The sequence below is a fragment of the Bidens hawaiensis genome, unplaced genomic scaffold, assembly GCF_021521415.1.
Source record: "Bidens hawaiensis isolate Kalapana, Puna unplaced genomic scaffold, B.hawaiensis_p1.1 tig00029063_1, whole genome shotgun sequence".
NCBI lineage: Eukaryota > Viridiplantae > Streptophyta > Magnoliopsida > Asterales > Asteraceae > Bidens > Bidens hawaiensis.
In genome coordinates this window covers 144,381-163,433 of record NW_027494792.1, presented here as the reverse complement: position 1 = coordinate 163,433, position 19,053 = coordinate 144,381, and the positions used below count along the sequence as shown (strand labels likewise).

General features: G+C 36.9%; 1 protein-coding gene across 1 annotated transcript; it reads left to right on the top strand.

Annotated features, from left to right (window-relative positions):
• The first annotated feature begins 3,037 nt into the window (after positions 1-3,037).
• Positions 3,038-4,345, top strand: LOC143578218 (uncharacterized). Its single transcript, XM_077061871.1, has 2 exons — positions 3,038-3,427; positions 4,188-4,345. The coding sequence occupies exons 1-2, from the start codon at positions 3,053-3,055 to the stop codon at positions 4,299-4,301; spliced, it is 489 nt and encodes a 162-aa protein (XP_076917986.1). The 5' UTR covers positions 3,038-3,052; the 3' UTR covers positions 4,302-4,345.
• The last annotated feature ends 14,708 nt before the right edge of the window (positions 4,346-19,053 follow it).

Here is a 19,053-nt window from a genome sequence, read left to right as displayed (position 1 = left end):
TATTTTTATAAATGTAAATATTAACATATTATTTTACTATATATTTCAACATACTTGGTGAATTTCAAAAATCAACAACAAATCATGTTTCTCAAATGAAAATTGTTTTGGGTTTTTTTGTGGAAGTTAAATTTGATTTTATGGGTTAAAAGTTGGTAAATAGATTATTTGGTACAAGTTAAGTACATTTATGTCAAACTTTGTTACGGGTCAAAAATGAAAATTTTGAGTATTTTTAAAAGTTTGAGAATGCAAAATAGATTTATCGTCAAATTTGTTATGGGTTCAAAGTGTTGACTTTAAAATGTCAAAAGTATGAAAGTTAGAATTTTAAACATGATTCGGGTTTCAAGTTTATTTTAAAAGGCATTTTTTGAAATAATCAAAAGGTTCGGGATTTGGCAAATTGACTATTTTTCCCTCAACTATTAAAACTTATTAAAGATTGCGAACACTTTCGACATGCCACCCCCATGCCTATCAATGCTTCTAACTTTTATCAAATTTTAAATATTTATGTCAACATTAATTTTTCCTTCAATGGTGATCAAAACGTTGTATGACAGCATGTCATGCAAAACTATGCTCAAATGAAACAAAATATTCACAAAATTAAATGGGTTAACATGTTATTTTTTATATTGTCATTATGACAAAGTTGAGAAGCTCTCTGAAACTTATCAAAATCTTTTTTATGGTGTAGCTCCGAAAAACATAGTTCTTGAAGAACATCCATTGTTACAATTTAATATCGTACTTTCTTTTGATGGGTGGTAAATTGATAAATATATCAATAAAGGTAACGCCTCTTTTGTATTTAGGCTGAGTGGTTAGAACTACTATCGTATGAGAAGTCTTATTTTCGAAATTGGTTCATAATCAAAATTCTTTCAATTATACATATATGACACCGAGAATGAATTTTTCAATAGAAAGAAGCATTCTCGGGTATGATTTTGCACGGACATTTTTTTTATTAAGTTCATTTAAAAAAACCATTTTGTGATATAAATAAAATCAATTTATGTACACATTGTATAGTTACCAGCATAGATGTAATACATTTTTTTCATATACGCAATGTAATTATTTTTGTTACTTATAATTTTATAAGTTGAATTATTCCGTGTGTAATACGCGCTTTAACACTAGTTGGTTAATATATAAGGAATTAGTATTACACAAATAAAACCTAATAGTATGTTAAAAACAAGTGTATGTTGTTTTCACATATACCTCAGTCGGTAAACGTCATCAACCTTTCTATTATTGACCAAACGTGTTACGTGCACTTCAAAGTTCAAACCTTCTAACTTATACCATTGTATATTTTAAGTAAAATCCCAAACACATAAATAGTGCGATGACATTAAAATCACAAAATATTTTCATAAACGTTTTTTTATTCACAAAAAATACATGTATCGAATTACAAGCACCAAGCCAATTAAATGTTATGGATTTGTCATTGTATATATGCTTTTCTTAAATTTAACTTTTTTAGAAAATCAACTATATGCTTTAAAATTAAATTAAGATATAACCATCATTATCAAGTGTAAAGGATGTCATTACTCAAAAGTGTTTCGAATGCATCATCAATGAGCATACCAAACTCTCTGATATTGATTAAACGCCAAACCACCATCTTGAGACTCATTAAATATGAATTACTTTTAAACAAATATCTTCAATTTAACAAAAAGTTTTTATATTTCTTTAGTGATTGTGCATATACACGTCTAATTATATTTACTATTTTCTTACTAAATGAAGTATCAACTCACTTTTCAAGTCTCAATATTGAACATCATATACGTACATAGACAATTCAATGTCACAAACACATGTGCATATGGAGACACGTTAACAACGTAATCTCAATATCCATATGTTTAAAACAAATTCTAAGATTAGACACCTTTTCCTATAAATATTTTGCTCAAACATAATCTGAAGACGCGAGTATACGATATATATAAAAGACAATTTTATAAACATATTGTGTATGGTTTCGACAAGCCAAACAATTAAATGGTTCCAAATAAATTTCGAGAGACTAAGAGATGAGTGAGTTTATGATAAGAGAAGAAGAATCGTAAATGAGTCGAACGTAGTTAAGCTCTAGCGAAATGACGTGACCATAAAGTTTTAAGATTCAACTTATTCTTTTAAGGTCAAACCACCTTAATGTTAACTAGCTCTAGGTATAAACCGCTAGAACCCGCATAAAATACAGTTAGCTATACTTTATGCGAGTTGATGTAACGCTAAGTTACAAATAAAACGTTAAAAGAAGTTAAATAACCGTCTTATACATATAAAATGTTTTTTTAACCGTTAACAAATAGAGAATTGTTTGGATACTTTGTACAGAGTGTGGCAAAAGGCCACCGCTAGCTAGCCTAATACAGTTGTACGTCTATACGGAGCTCTTAAGCGCCACAAAGTTATCTTCAGTTTCAGAAAAAACCTACCCGCTCGAAAGTCTACTGATGATAAGGTCCGGACGTACTCAGAACCGAACTAAAGATCTCAAAGCGTTGTATGTGTAGATTAAACCTGAGTCAGTATAAAAAACCTCATGCTTTCTGTCACTACATGATCACATTAGTAATTACCATATAATAAGTGTAGCTAGAAGATACAATTAAATAATTAACCTACCATGCATATACACGTAAATATTCCTCAATAGTGTTTTGTAGAATTGTAGGAATAAAATAATTGTAGGAGACGACTATAATTAATTAACCATATAGAAATAATAATTATATCACTCGTTTATTTTCCATGAAGTATACAGCCTATATATATATATGTTCACCACTTCTATATCTATATCCTCCGGCAACTCTCTCTTTTCTCCCTCTCTCTCTCTCTCTCTCTCTCTCTCTCTCTCTTTTCTCCCTTAGACAAAATGGATTGTCGGAAAATGGATAACGACAATCTGACGCCAGTGATAACCAAGAGGCTATGCATAATAATTAGAGCAATTGTGTACATGGTAAGAAAAGGCTTAACTAAAACCATCCCATGGTTCCAATTCCACATGATGCTCAAAAGATCAACAAAAGCCATCGGAAACCTCCTTCTCGACCACCAAACACTCACCTGCCGCCCTAACAACATCCACACCACCTTCATTGCTCCGGTTGAATACGAGTTCAGCTGCAGTAACACCCCACTGTTTTACCACAGACGTAGTAAACATAATAAGCGTCATGGCCGTGAATTGACCGTTAATAAAGTTAGAAAAGTGTTTGATATTTTGAATAGTTATGATGAGGAGATAACGGGAACGGAAACGGAAACGGGAAAGTCGCCGTTGACGTTGTTAGGGTTTGGGAAGAGTCCGAATGTACCGCGGCTTCGGGTGACAGATTCGCCGTTTCCGGTGAATGACACAGAGGAGGATACTATTCAGGTTAGTTAAACTCTTTAGTGTGTGTAATAACTGAAATCCATGTCATCGGTTAATCTATTTTATTAACCAGTTGGGTTTTAGTTAATTGATTCAGTTTAATCAGTTAGTTTGTTAGTTTTCTGTCTGGTTCGGTTAACTTTGGTTAATAAGTAATAAGTAATAACTAAAAGTAAACTTAGAGCTAAAATTTTTGCTTATAAAATACATGAAAATGAATATGCGGTATAAATTAATGAAGTGGAGGTACAAAAGTAGTGTCGTACCAAGAAAAAAATTTCACAAAGATCAGAAACGGTTCGATGTTAAAATTTAATAAGGGTGGAACGAGATTTTAACTCATGTATAACTTGAGAATTTATAGGCTTTGATTTGGTTGTTTTCGATTAACTTTTTGTGTTGTTTTCTATATTTACATATACTTCTATCGAGATTTTACATATATTTACATATGTTAAAATCTCATACACCTTTTGTGTAGACCCACCCCTGTACAAAAGATTGAAATATATGTAAATATATGGTTTGATTTGGTTATTTTTGATTAACCGACGGTAAAGAGAAAAACCGATAGCCAGTTTCAGTTACTTTCGATTTAGTTTTGTTGGCTTTCGGTTTTGGTTTTTACTCATCTCTCTCAGAAGGTGTAAATGTTTTCATTGATATTTACTGTGTAATTACGGTTTCAAAAAGTATACTTAACCAGTTAACCCATTACAAAGCTAATTTTTAATTTTTTATTAATTACATTGTGTTTAATAAGGTGGATAAGGCTGCGGAGGAGTTTATTAAGAATTTTTATATGGAATTGCGGCGACAGAAAAACAGAGCCGCCGTGGAACCGCCGTCACCGTGGAAGTGGGCCCAAGTTCGATGATGTTATTGGTGTGTTTATTCTGAAAATTTTAATTTTTCTTTAAATGTTTATGACCATTTTGTTTATGAATAATGAAAGATTTGATTTTCTTAATGTATAGTTTGTTAATTTGTTTGTATGGTCGTATGGATGAATTCATGGGTTGTATGTTTTTCTAAACTTTGTAAATAAATTAAATATACACAATATTTAGGTTTTGATCTTCAGTGGAGTTGGTCCAAAACCAGATTTCACCTAAAAAAACAACATTTACTTTTCAAATCACCTAAATTAAACTAAAGAAAAGTTACATTTTAAGGTCATATGTTATGGTTAAAGTCATCACCAAGATTCATCCTATTGTATTGCGACACATGACGCTGAATGGACCTAACCGTTCACCTCTTGTCCATGACGCCACCATTCGCTTGTGATCCGCTAGCCAGCTTGCGCTTGCCCATCGTTTGCTTGACACATGTTGCGGTGTTCGCAAGTGGCGTGGCTCCGTTTATAATATCAAGTGATACATCTGCATAGCATATGTTAAATTCAACAAAATTGACTCGTTTTCACAACAAGTCAAATTCAAATATACAATCATTTGATTTTTGAAATACACATGTATGCATACGTATGTGCATGTGTATATATGCTTTTATATAAAAACGAATACGCTACTTATAATACTTGCTACTTGGGATGTTCACTATTTCTGCTTGATGTTTCGTGTTTAAGACTTTAAGATGATTGGTTTCCATGGTAGTTAATTAGGTATAGATGTCAAAAGGTTGTGGGGAGTCCATTTGTCACAATTTACGAAGTTGCATTACTATTAAGAAAAAACAGAATTACAGAAATTGTCTTTTATGTTTCACTCAAATTTCACTCGTTTTCCATGATCTTCAAAATTGATCTTTTTTTGTCCTTTACGTTTCAAAATCCAACAATATTTGTCGTTGTCGCCTAACCCGGTTAGATTTTCTCGTTAAGTCAGATCATGTACCTTACACATGAGAGCAAATTAGTCATTTTACCTATTAAATTAAAATTAGTCTTCTTCCTCCGTAGCCATCAAGCTTTCTGGCAGCCACCACCAAGCTCTCCAGTAGCCACTGCCGCCGCCGTCTTCTCCGACAAAGAAAACCGCCTCCACTCCCACCGGAAACCACCATGGTCAACCGCGTTCCGGTCCACCATGTCTATATATATGTATGCATTAACCCAGCACTCCACTCTCCTCTCCTCTCCCCTTTGAGTTCGTCCACAACCACCGTAGCTTAATCTCCGGCCACCACCACCATTTTCTCTGACAAGCCACTACCACTGCCACCGGAACCCTCCACCGCAGATGCCCACCACCGTAGCTGCCTACCACGACAAGCTACCACCACCGGTGAGCCACCAGTGCTTCTTTTCCATGCATCCATGAGAAGGAGATGATACCACCATTGTTACTGCTGTTGATATGAAGTGCTTCAGTTTCTTCATTTTACATAGGAAATGAAGATGAAAGAGAGAGAAGGAGATGTTGTGTGTGGGGGAGAGAGAGAGATGGGGTTTAAATGAAGAACAGGTGCCAGCTTTGACTTCAGACAAGCCTTTCTTCCTTGTGTAATATTAAGATTAAATGATGGCGGGAGACGGGCAGATGGTGGCCGGCTGGATGACGGGAATGGTGGTGATTCGCGATGATGACGAACTGATGGTGACCGGTGGGAGACACGATGATGGTGATGGAGAGGTGATGAAGCAGTTTTGTAAGAAAAGATGGCGGCGGCGGTCACCAGAGAGCTTGGTGGTGGCCGGAAAGCCTGGCTATGGAGGAAGAAGAAGAAGGCGAGAAGAGAGAGAGAGAGTATAATTATATATTAATTTTTTATTGTTTTTGTTTATTTATTAAAATATTATTTTAATTTAATAGGTAAAATAGACCAATTTGCCCTCATGTGCAAGGCACATGACCTGACTTAACGAGAAAATTTAACCGGGTTAAACGAAAAGGACAAACGCTGTTGGATTTTGAAACATAAATGACAAAAAAATCAATTTTAAAGATTGTAGCATCACCCTTAAGTGTAGAACAAACACTATTGGATTTTGACGGGAATGACGTAAGCAACTAAGCACTAAACATATTACTTGTACTTAGGTTTCAAAAAACCTAACAGAAAAGTATTATGGAATCAACTAGACCCATAATATCCCTTTTAGTGCATTACCATTTAACAATTTCTTCCAAGTATTTGATGGTTCGACAGTTTGATTAGTGTTTTAAATCAGGTGTTTGAACTTTAAATTAACAAAAATTAAGTCGTTTGGAGTATCGTTTCGAACTAAGTTTTACATCAATCGACTCGTATCATTCTTCCGATAAAAAACCCAAAAAAAATGAGTTTTAAATTCGGAAAAAACTTAACGTCGTTATGTTTTTTTTAACGCGATACCATTGAGAGCCATTTTTTTTAAATTTGAGACCATCCGAGGGAATAAACTAAGTTGAGATTATTATCGGCCAATAACATTTATTTGGGATTATTAAAATCCAATTTGCCTTCTAAAACATGCCATTAAATATATATTATGCTACAAGTTAGAGCCATTTTAAGGGTGAATGGAATGCAGCCAACACAGGAGGCCGAAATGAAAATCCGTGTAGGCAAAGAGATGAGATCGGAATAAGGAAGCGTTGGGCATAAAAGGAGATCGGTAGGCGGGATAGCAAGAAGGCCGCCTCTCAGCTCCTCCTCCCCTCCCACTCTTCCCACCCTCATTTCATTGGTACCACCATAAACCGGTCTTCCTGAATCATTCCATTGGATCCTTTTATGACATAAGAAAATTAGAGTCGACTTGAAATTCTTTTATCCAACGACACAAACAAGCATGTATCAACAGACAAGTATATATATAGATAAAAAAGCTAAATGTCAATAATGTTTACGAGGAACAAACCTGTAAGACCTTGAAAACAAATTCGTATTTGATTATCAAAGACGTGTGTTGGTACATGATGTCAGTAGTTCAGTGTCAAGTGTCTGTAATCGAGTTTGTTAGATTTGTGTTTTTGTGAACTAAGCGAAGTTAGTGACAACTTCGCCTGAACATGCCAGGCGAAGTTGTCGTGATTATATAAACTTAGGTTACGGCTTAAGTTTTAATTATTCAACGAGTTTCAGTTTACGTGTAACGAGTCAGAGAGTTTGTGTAATCAGTGATCATTGTATCACGTGTTTCCGGTTGCAATACAACGTGTTTGTGTTTATTGTAACGTGTGTTTAATCGTATCATCTTCTACGCTCGTAACGTCTTACGTAGGGATTCCGCACCTACGTAGAACGAGATATCTCGTGTAGATCCGGCTGGGAACCTACAATTGGTATCAGAGCTTTTGCTCGTGATTGTGTGGTTCGGGATTATCACGCGGGTGTAGAAATCGTTCCGTTCGACTAGTCGCGGGACGTGTTTATCGAGTTTTTGTGTTATACTCACCTCCTACCATCATAAACAACCCATTACACCTTCACAAACCTCGTAAAATCCAGAAATCAAACCTGCAAAAACTTCGTGTTCATCAGGCGAAGTTGCCGTCACTGTTCGTAGGGTTTCGGCGAAGATATAAGGTTAAGCGAAGTTATCCACAACTTCGCCTACCTTCTCAAGTTCGCTTATCTCAAGCGAAGTTACCCATAACTTCGCCTACTTCACAAGTTCGCTTATCTCAAGCGAAGTTATCTACAACTTCGCCGAATCAGGCGAATTTAAAAAGGAAGCGAAGTTCAGAATCAGCGAAGTTCTGACTTAAGCGAAGTTATCCACAACTTCGCCTACAGTACTGTTAAAAATAAAATTTTTATTTTTTCGGGTTTCTTTGTGTTTCGTGAAAGATGTCTTCAATCAATATTACGGAACTGGTAAAGATGGAAGTGGAAGCGGGTTCAGCTACAAAGGCACCGAAGATGCTTAAGAAAACCGATTATGTAGCGTGGAAAGATCGGTTTGAACAATATGTCAAGTACCAAGACGCTAAAATGTGGGTGTGCATTCAAGATGGTTACATTCCACCAACTGCTGAGTATGAGGGTCGTGATCAGATAAAGAAATACAAAGAGATGGAAGAAGAAGAAAAGAAAATGTATGAGGCTGAAAGCAAAGCTCATGCAGCGATAACAATGGCTCTTCCACAAGAGATTCTACACACCTTCAGAAAGTATAAAACTGCTAGAGAGCTTTGGGAAGCACTTGAAAACCGTTTTGAGGGTAATGTGGGGATTCATGCATCAAAGATTAAACTACTTAAAACCCAATTCTCGGTCTTCAAGTACTCGAAGAATGAATCACTTGATGATATCATCACTAGATATTATCATCTGATGACCGAACTCAATAACTATTCCATTACTTACAAAGAAGATGAGATCGTTGAAAAGCTTCTTGATGCTCTCCCACCGAACGGGAGATGAAATTATTTTTCAAGTCTACTACTTCGTAAGAAGTTCCTTTACTATGTTTAACAGAAAATTAATCCAACCTTGGAAAGTGATAGATATACTGATTCTGTGTGCTTAACTAGTGAAGTTATAAGGCCTAAAAGACTTTAGAACAGTCATTGTATGTCATGGTAGCTTTTTATTGTGCGTAAAAGTAGAAGTGATACTAACTAAATCTACTCGATTTTATGTGGAAACTTCTTATGAGTTGTGCATGTCTCCATATATATCTTTTCGAATGATAAGCAGAAAAGCGATTACCCAGTCATACACGAGCCCGTGAGTGTTCTGATTCCCGTGAAGATAGCGTGTCAAGAAACTGCAGTGATCCAGATTCGGGACTTGCAGTAGTTTATCTGAAGTTGTGTAAATACTTAAAAAAAAAAAGAAAAATTTGAGACATTCTAGAGTTCATAATATTTATACTTCTCAATCAAGGTGTAAGAAAGAGAACGGGAAGCAAAATCTAAAGATCGAAGAGTACTTACTATTTAATCAGACACTACGGGTCGAGGTCAACTCGGGGTGACTTGGGGAAAACCAAATACGCTTTGAGCATAGATAGGAGGTATCATAATCTCTGAGTTGCTGCCCATTTAAATTTTGAGCTTAATTGAACCTAACCCGTATCACAGAAACGATGAAAACCATTCTAAGTTATTTACCTGCTTACAACCTGTTTCTTTATGTCATAATACAGCTAAACACGGATCTGTGTGACAGTCACATAGTTAGTATGATTCCTGTTCGGATCTTTTCTAAAACATGGTAGTCCCTATCGAGACTGAAATTTGATCCCGTGTATTTTATTTTTAAATTTTTCTGCTTATGTAGTTGTTTGATTTTATACCTGGTTACTTGGTCTTGATCGTATCATTTAATTCTTTAAAGGTTGTTTTAAAACTTAATTGCAAATTGTTCAAATTATAGGGGTTTGTTTTGAAAATTTTCATATATAGGCGAACTTATCCATAACTTCGCCTGCAATAGGCGAAGTTATCCATAACTTCGCCTGTCAAATTTTGACCCTATATAAAGAAGTTTTAAGGTCAGACATGTTCATTATTTCAAAACCAGCGAACTTATCTTCGAATCCCTAAGCGAACTTATCGATCTCGATTCATCTGAGTTTTCTTTCTTCAATTCTAATCCGATTAAAGGTGTGTAGGGTTCTATATATCGTATAATATTTGTCATAGGGTGTTAATCATAGGTCGTATTGACCCGATTCTCGACCTCGTCTTTTGAAACATTAAACACCCGATTTCAAACTTGTTATTACGTGGTCATAATCAATTTGGTCGTCTAGAACTTCATAAAAACATGTTTTACGGAGGCCTTAATCTCCAATTTCACCAACTACACGTCGATTGATTCGTCTATCTGTTGCCGATTCATATTCAGGCGAACTTACAGTTTAGGCGAAGTTATCCATAACTTCGCCTGAGGTTCAACTTCGCCTGACAATTAATTAGGTTACAGTATATGAGGCGATGTTGTGGTTAGGCGAAGTTATCATTAACTTCGCCTGGGCCTTTTTACTTAACAGTTAACAGACGAAGTTCAAGTTGAGGCGAAGTTGTTCCCAACTTCGCCCCACCTTTAACTTCGCCTATACAGAATAAATCACAACTTCGCTCATGGTAACAGGCGACCTTGTGATTTGCTTTGACGTTTATCTAACTTAGTCTGTTTGATGCAGATATGGCTGCTGTAGGTGGTGCAGGCGGTGATGACAGTGGAGACAACCAAAGACAGTTCTTCCCGGGTCACAACATGTATATAACATTAGACCCGGAGGCGAGCGGAGTTGATGATTCCGCGAAATCATCACATTCTTACTACGCTCGTGTATATTCCACGCGATTACGACAACACTGCCAATATCCTTGCCAAACATTGAGGATTTTTGGCAGACCGTGGAATATGACTGTAGGGTCGAGCCCCCGGTGATGCGAGCAACAGTCAACAATCATATTGTTCAGTTCTCATCTGAACAGATCCGGGCGGCTTTACGATTTGGAGATGAGACGAGGGATGACCCGACAGATTTTGTGGCTCCTTTCCGTGATGGAGCGTTTCTGAGGATGGGATACTCTGGTCCCCTGGGAGATACTCAGAGAAGGAAAGGGTTTTTACTTGACCAGTGGCACTTTCTCATGCATGTCATGATTGTATGCATGTCAGGGAGAAAGGCGGGCACTGATGGCATGGGCGTGACCATGCAGTCGGCGATGACTGCTCTGACTTAGAATAAGCGTTACAGCTTTAGTCAGATGGTCTTCTACGAGATAGATCGACAAAGAAGAGCGGTGGCGCGTGAGAGATTTATCATGCATCCAAGATTCATTCAGATGATCTTGAATCATGTTGCTCCAACGCTACCTCAGCGCCGCCCAATCAGATACGTAGAAAGTGTGAGCAAAAGGATCTTCGCCCAATGCAGATCCTCCAGTGCGAGGAGCAAACCTGAGCTCCGTCCTCGACATACTCCACTATTCGGGTACTTGATCAACCCGGGGTATGTGCCTGCTCGAGGGGATGAGTTTCGGGACCCGGCACTACAACAGGCAGGAGCACCTCAAGCTATACCTGCTGCTCCTGTTGTGTCACCGGAGGAGAACGTTGACCTTGACGCAGAGTTTGGCGGTCAAGGATTTTTTGACATGGAGAGGGTTGATCCAGAGGAGAATGTACAGGTCTCGGTTGAACGAGCTTCGGGTGTGAATGTTACTAGGGCAGCTACAACGGTGGCTGACTCAGATTCTGATGATGAATTGGCCGAAGCAAGACGGATTTTGGTAACACATGAACGGACTCATGGGAAAAGAAAGAGAGCTGATGATGACAGCGAGTCAGACTATGAAGAAGAAGTGCAACAGTTGATTCGTCGATCAAGAAGGGAACGGGCAGGTGAAGGATCGGGAGCTGGTGAGAGCTCGAGGGTGGTACGTTTCACCCCACCCGCACTGTCCGGTATGACTATTGTTCCCTCATCATTACAGGTTACAAGGCCAAGCGCCACGGACGTTCCCGTGGTGGCTACCTCATCATCTTTTGGCCTCCCACCAACTACTTTCCAACTTTCGGCTCCGGAAATCGTATCGTTGCCACCTCCAACTCTTACTCCAACGGAGGTCGTGGCACATTTTATTGAGTCGACGGTTGTGGCCACTGCAGGGTTATCGGTGACGATACCACCTGCGGTTACGTCTTTGCCTACTTCTGAGGTCCCGGTTACATCGGAAATCCCTCCTCAGTACACTCAAGATATATCACATCTGAGGTTTGATTTCGATGCAACCTTATCAGACTCAGAACGGATAGCAGCACTTGAACGGGTCGTGGCAGAACAATCAAGGATAAATCTTATCCAGACCCAGGCTATTCAACGCCTAGTTGCAGAGAATCAGATGCAGTCGTCCCTGCTGGTAGAACATGGCAAAATCATAGATGCTTTGAAGGAGTTCTTGGCATCTCAGGGGGAGACGAGCTGTAAAGGCGATGAGTTGAGGACGAAGAAGCGCAATGATAGAGACGATGATCCCAATGCATCGAAAGGTGCAGGTGGTGAGTTGCCAAGAACTATACAAGCTCTTGGGACTTCCACAACTCAGGGGGAGTCGACAAGTGCAGCTGGTGGTGATGATGTGGTGGTTGTGGAGGTTGAGGAGATGGATGATGACTATATAGGTGATGATGATGTATTACCGGTGGATGAGATAGAGAAGATTGGTGCAGAGATAGTGATTGATAATGATATTGAAGAGGGAGAGATAGTAGAGGAGAATGTGGAGCATGAGATACCGCAAGTGATGAACGTAGATAGGAGTCAAGAGATTGGGAATGATGAGACTGAATTGGAAGAGCAGCCTAGATGGAAAGAAGGCTATGCTCAATGGTTTGTAAAAACGAAGAAACCGGCGGTCCCTACAATGTTCAAGAAGAGTTACAACATTAGAGGCTATGCTGAAGCGAGAAAGGGGATTATTTGCTGGATATATGATGAGCAGTTGAGGCTCTTTGTGATTAAGAGATATGATGGCGTTCAGTACTTCAAAAGATTGTTGAGATCATTGAATACATTGCCAGAATGTGAGGTGAAAGACTTAGCCAGATTGGGATTGATAAACCGAAGTGATGATAATATGGCTAGAGTCATCAGGAAGATAGTATGGAAGGAGAGTATAAAGGAAAAGAAGTTCGAGCTGTTGAAACCACAGAAGGGAAAACTTATCGAAGACAAAGATAGAGGATTGAGAGCAGATGGCAGATTATGAAGTATAAGCCGATCCGGTGCTTGAAAGAAGTGCCGATGAAACAAATGCCCAAGGATGTGCTCAAAGAGTTGAAGTGGTGGTATGTAGATTGTGAGACAGCTGAAGCAGTGATGGAAGACGAAGATGAACAAGAGCTGCTGAGAGCCTATGATCCGATGCATCTAGTGAACTTGTCGCAAGCTGATCTGCAGGTGCTGAATGAGAAGAAAATATTTTATATTCCTGCGTGGAAAGACGAAGCGAAGAAATATCAAAGAATTGTATCAGTTTGTGTACGTGAAGGAGTTCATGCTTAAAAATGAAGATCAAGATTCTTGAAGATTACAAGACACGTGTTTGAAGATAAAGATATGAAGCTACTGCAAAGGGGGAGTCTGTTGGTACATGATGTCAGTAGTTCAGTGTCAAGTGTCTGTAATCGAGTTTGTTAGATTTGTGTTTTTGTGAACTAAGCGAAGTTAGTGACAACTTCGCCTGAAAATGCCAGGCGAAGTTGTCGTGATTATATAAACTTAGGTTACGGCTGAAGTTTTAATTATTCAACGAGTTTCAGTTTACGTGTAACGAGTCAGAGAGTTTGTGTAATCAGTGATCATTGTATCACGTGTTTCCGGTTGCAATACAGCGTGTTTGTGTTTATTGTAACGTGTGTTTAATCGTATCATCTTCTACGCTCGTAACGTCTTACGTAGGGATTCCGCACTTACGTAGAACGAGGTATCTCGTGTAGATCCGGCTGGAAACCTACAACGTGCCTGCTAATTTCAACACAAATGAGAAAAAAAAACATAACATCTTATTTTCAAACCTGGCTCAAAAATTATGCAGTTGCATACATAAATAGCAATGGTGCATGACTTCGTACACTTCACATAACCAATTCCGTTTATATGATTGTTATACGTATTTTGTTTTTTACACATGTAACATAAGTATGTCTTTTTTTTTTTTAAACATGGGATTTTTGTTATGTTTTTTTTTCTATTTATGAAATGTCATCTCCATGGTCGTGAACTTGTGATATGATCAATCAAAAATAGCACATGTATAATATATTACTTGTTTTAGATTATGATCTACCTGTCTGAATTAATTTTTGAAAAGTACTACTTCTTTTGGATAACTATATGGTTGGAAATTGATTTCAAGTATTTGATTCACCTGACCCTAGTTTTTATTAAGCAGTCCTAGTTGTGTCTCAATCGCAATTTAATTCATATATTTATATAAAAATTAATGTAAACAGTTAAACACTTATATCAATTACGTTATCTATAACAAATTCAATGATGTTAATCGGGTTCAAAATAAATTGGAGATTGTGACATCAGAAAAATGGGACTTTTAAAAGGTTGTTATTGAATAAAAATATAAAATGGGCCGTTAATTCTATAACACTGGGCCAGTGAACAATGTTTACTTATAGAAAGCCCAGTTTTGAAGGGCCAGGTGGCCCATGTTAGCCCTGTCGATAATTATTAAGTGCACAAGTTGCTTGTCAAACACAATTTAAAATGAAGTGCTGTAATATATAACTTTTAAATAAATACGATAATTAAGAGAGACAAAAAAAAAGTATTATACTTAAAACTGAATTACAAGTTTGTAGGTCCCGAAACCGGATCCGACAAACGAACGGCTTTGTTCTTGATAAACTCTCGAGACGGGTGCGGTATAAACAAACGATCGAACAAATATATAAAGATAATATTGGACGACTCTGTAACCGGTAACAAAAGATTTATAACATAAAACGAACCGATCCCACCCAAGGTGAGCTCCCCTTGGGTGGTTGTTTACACACTACAAAACACACACATACATATGACAACATATTACATATATATAGCCAAATAAAAACATAATCTAGAAGCTTTATTCCCGTTGAAGCTAAACGCGTGTCGAAGCTCTCGTCTCGTGTTCGGATTTCTCGCAACATTAATTATTATCTTGACCGTGAATAAATAATGGGTTTCGTAATTTGATATCGTAAGTCACAAATATTGGCCTTACAATTGCACAATGATGTGTGTTAGGAGGTTGTTAATAACATTGAATTGATATAAGTTATAGTTGATTAGTATCTTAAAATTGGCTTTTAATATAATATATTAATGACATATGATGCAATGTAACATGTTGAATAAAGGAAACTATCATCTGATGTTGCTGTGCTGTTTTACTTAAGTTGCACATTGCTGGTTGATTAAAGAAATACATATTATTTTGACAGATTATAACTGATGTGTGTCTAATAACCCTATAAATATGACCCTCACAACTAAGCTTTAATATTAAAACGAAAATCCTAAAACCACACACAACCGGCAAGTGTACCGATCGCAAGTAGTGTAGACTTAGGAAGTCCGAGTATCGAACACGTGGACACGTCAGAACGCTAAAGATCACTAACCCTAGACAAGACCTACCTTAGAATAATAATTATATTGATTTTTTGATTTTTAAATACTTAACTGAACTAACTAGACTGACTGACAAAACTTACAAAAAATAGAAAACTTAACGGAAAACTAACTGTGTTAACTTAGGATGGAGAAAAAAAACGTCTACCTAGGTCTGAATCAAATTGTAGGCTTAACAAGCTAATGGATTGAATGATATCAAGACACCGGTCCCTAAAGATGACACGACTAAGGATCGCTCGGGCTCACTGGATTACCTCTCGGTCTCACTCAACAAGCCTAAACTACTCAAAATCGGCTAAAACGACCAAACCGGGAAACAATTGCTAACGTGTTCTAATGCTAGATCACCTCTCGGTCTCACCAACACTCGACCCTAATGGCAATGAATACTACACAACCAAGGATAGAGATACAATTCAACTTAAACCAAAATAGATCAACTAGTCGCTCACAACACCTAAACCTGACAAGAAACGAACTCGCTCTCGCGCAATCCTTATTCTAGCATACAAAGGTAATGAGACAACCCTAACTTCCTATCACCTCTCGGTCTCAAAGAAGGTGTTTAACCGCTGTACTTAATCCAATAAATCATGCAACAAAACCCTACGGTTGTTCCTACCGCAAACAAACCCTAAACACAAAGTCTAGAATCAAACAATGCACCAATCAATCAATACAAAACTAATCAATCAACACACGGGGTTTATGCAATGAATCACCAAAATTTCCAGCCCTTAAACACAACCTATTTCATGTCTAAATCAAACTTTACAATAGCAATTCAAGTATATTAATCAAACAATCCAACAAGCTCATCAAACACTAACAAGAATCATCATTCCTAGGTAGAACTAACAAAATTAGCCAATGATCATATTTGGACAGCCATGAACATTAAATAAAAGCATCATTAAACTCATCTTAAACATCAATTCAAACATTCAATAACCAATACTAATCAATAACAAGTCAATCTCTCAAGTAATTGCAAAACTACTAATCAATTGAACAAGTAAATCAAAGTATATGAACAATGAAAAAGATGTAAGGATATGAATGAATTCCGGGCTGTTCTTGGCTGCTACAACTGATGAAAAACCTTCCCGAGGCTTGATTCTTGTGTCTTCTTCCTTCCCTAGCCGCTACAAGTCCAAACCCTAGGTCCACAAAACTTTTTCTTCTTTTCTTTCTCCTGCTCTGCTGCGATCGGAAGTCCTGCTGCAGCCCCTAGGGTTTTTTTATTTTTTTTATAATATAATATAATATGGTCTTGGGCCTCCATGATGCATACGGGTCGAGTCTTGAGTTGTTTACTTGAAAACGTATGCGTAAAATGCTCGTAGAATGCTCGAAAAGTCCCGGTTTCTTCCTTTCTTTTACCCAAAACCTACAAGATTAATAAATGTATGTAAAACCTATCTAAAACGAGTTAAAACATATAAAATATAATAAATTACGTAGATAAAACGTGCGGAAAATACGAGTGTTTTACAACACATCAATAACGTATAGACTTTGGCCATAGTAATCAACAATGAGAATGTTGCTAAATGTAGTTTTGTTGTATATCATGAGAATACAAGTACTGTTTCAAAAGCTTTCCCAGGAGGTTGTTTGTTGACATTTCCAACAGGTTGTATGCTGTGTGTGATATAATAATATAAGAAATAATAATAGAGTTTAAGTGACAAAAAGATTGGTGACATAAAGTTGCCTTTTGTTATCGTATAGGTGATATAAAGTTGCCTTTTGTTATCCCAGTTCTCATTTTGTGAACCTTGAATGTTACTGTAGTGTAACAGAAGCAATACATTGTCTGGATTTTAGTGGCAAATGTAATTACAAAGATAGATGATATTATGGTGACAGTCGTTAACGGGTTTTGAGATATTAGGTAGTAGATTTTTGTTCATTCAATAGTAGGTTTAAAAATGCTTCAACAGGTTACAACTAACAAAATATATATAATAAGGACTTATTATACGTAATACAAGTTTTATTAATGGCAAAGTAGATATTAAATATTAATAATTCCATAAGCATCACTAAGGATGATCAGTCAATGTCATAAGGTTTGCAAGCCTCGATGACGGCGTCCCAATTGGCTTCCCACCATGCGTCATTCGAGTCGGTGTCGTTAGTTGGGCATACCGGTATGACTGGTACAGGTGTGGGTGGTGGGTCAATGCATGCAATGTTATTGTTTTCTTCATTATGTCTGTTGCTGTTGTGTGTGGGTGTTGCTGAGAATCAAGAATGTTATTTTTTTTTGTAAATAGAAACCATTAGTATAATTTATAGTTAAATCATATGAGTAGTGAAATAGGTTATGAGTGTACCCTGGATTTGTCGTTTTACATGTTTTGTTGTTGAAGCCTTTATTGGAGCAGAATTCACGTTTGTGTTGATTTGGGTAGCATGACATAATTTCCTTTTCTCATAGCGCTTTGTTGGTGCTGTACTTTTTTTTTCATCGGTACCTTGTTAAATATATGCGAATCAAAATGGTGTGCGTAGATATGTAACAGGAATATGAGTATTGGAGCTTTAGACTTACCATTTTCCGAGTGGTTGGTTTCTTGTTTTGTTTCCTGGTCTGGAGCCAGCAACATACCTTTCCTGAAAGGCTGTGATGTATTTGTAGTTTTAACATGATATATAGAGAAGTAAGTCATTATAGAAGAGAAAGTTGCATTTGTGTGATGTGCCTGTTCTCTTCTTCATATGCAGCACAAGTGTTTTTTGTTTCTGACATCCTAAAACTTTGATTAGAAGAATTGTAGGTAGAATATTTCTAGCAAAGTGTGGGAAGTTTGGTTATGAGGAGTGGGACTATATAGGGGTGTTGGTGTGTATGAAGCTGTCATTGAATGCATGTATCAATATAGGTATTAAGTTGTTAGTAAATGGAGTGTTTGAATGCATGTATCAATATAGTTATTAAGTTGTTAGTAAATGGAGTGTGTGTTTCATTTTTATATTGAATATATAGGAATATAAATTGATGAGTTATTATTATAATTAATATGTTTAATAGTGGTTATAATTTCTTAGAATGAGGGTAAATGTCCAAAATTGTCATTGAGTGTAGGGTTGAATGGGGTGTTAATTGGATATATTCTCCATTAATTGATTGTTTATTATTAATAAAGGTGATTAATGTCTTTTGGATTACATCGAAACAGAAGGCAAGCGGGCAACAAGCTGCGCCGCTACCCCCTTTTTGAATCGCAAAACCCAATCTTTTAAAAACTATATTTGCTGATCTTGGAGTCATAACATTACTATGCATTACTATCCATTAATTGTTATAGTTTATAAGTATAGTTAATTCACGTAGAGTGAACTACTGGAGTAGTGGGTGGGACTTTGATGAAGTGATGAAAATATTTCAACCAGAAAAGTTTTGAAAATGAAACATAAATCATGGTTGTTTTCGGTCTGGTGGGCGTATTGGGTTCGTTTTGTTGTATAGGAGTGTGGCCTCCTGAACATGTTAGTGTTTCCGAGTTGGTTGTATGATGTATTCTTGTGGATTTATAATAAAGATTGGTTTTGACTGACGTTAAAAAATATA

Coding starts and splice junctions, on each gene's coding strand:
- LOC143578218 (XM_077061871.1), top strand. CDS start 3,053: ATGATGCTCAAAAGATCAACAAAAGCCATCGGAAACCTCCTTCTCGAC. Junction 3,428..4,187: donor CAGAGGAGGATACTATTCAG/GTTAGTTAAACT, acceptor GTGTTTAATAAG/GTGGATAAGGCTGCGGAGGA.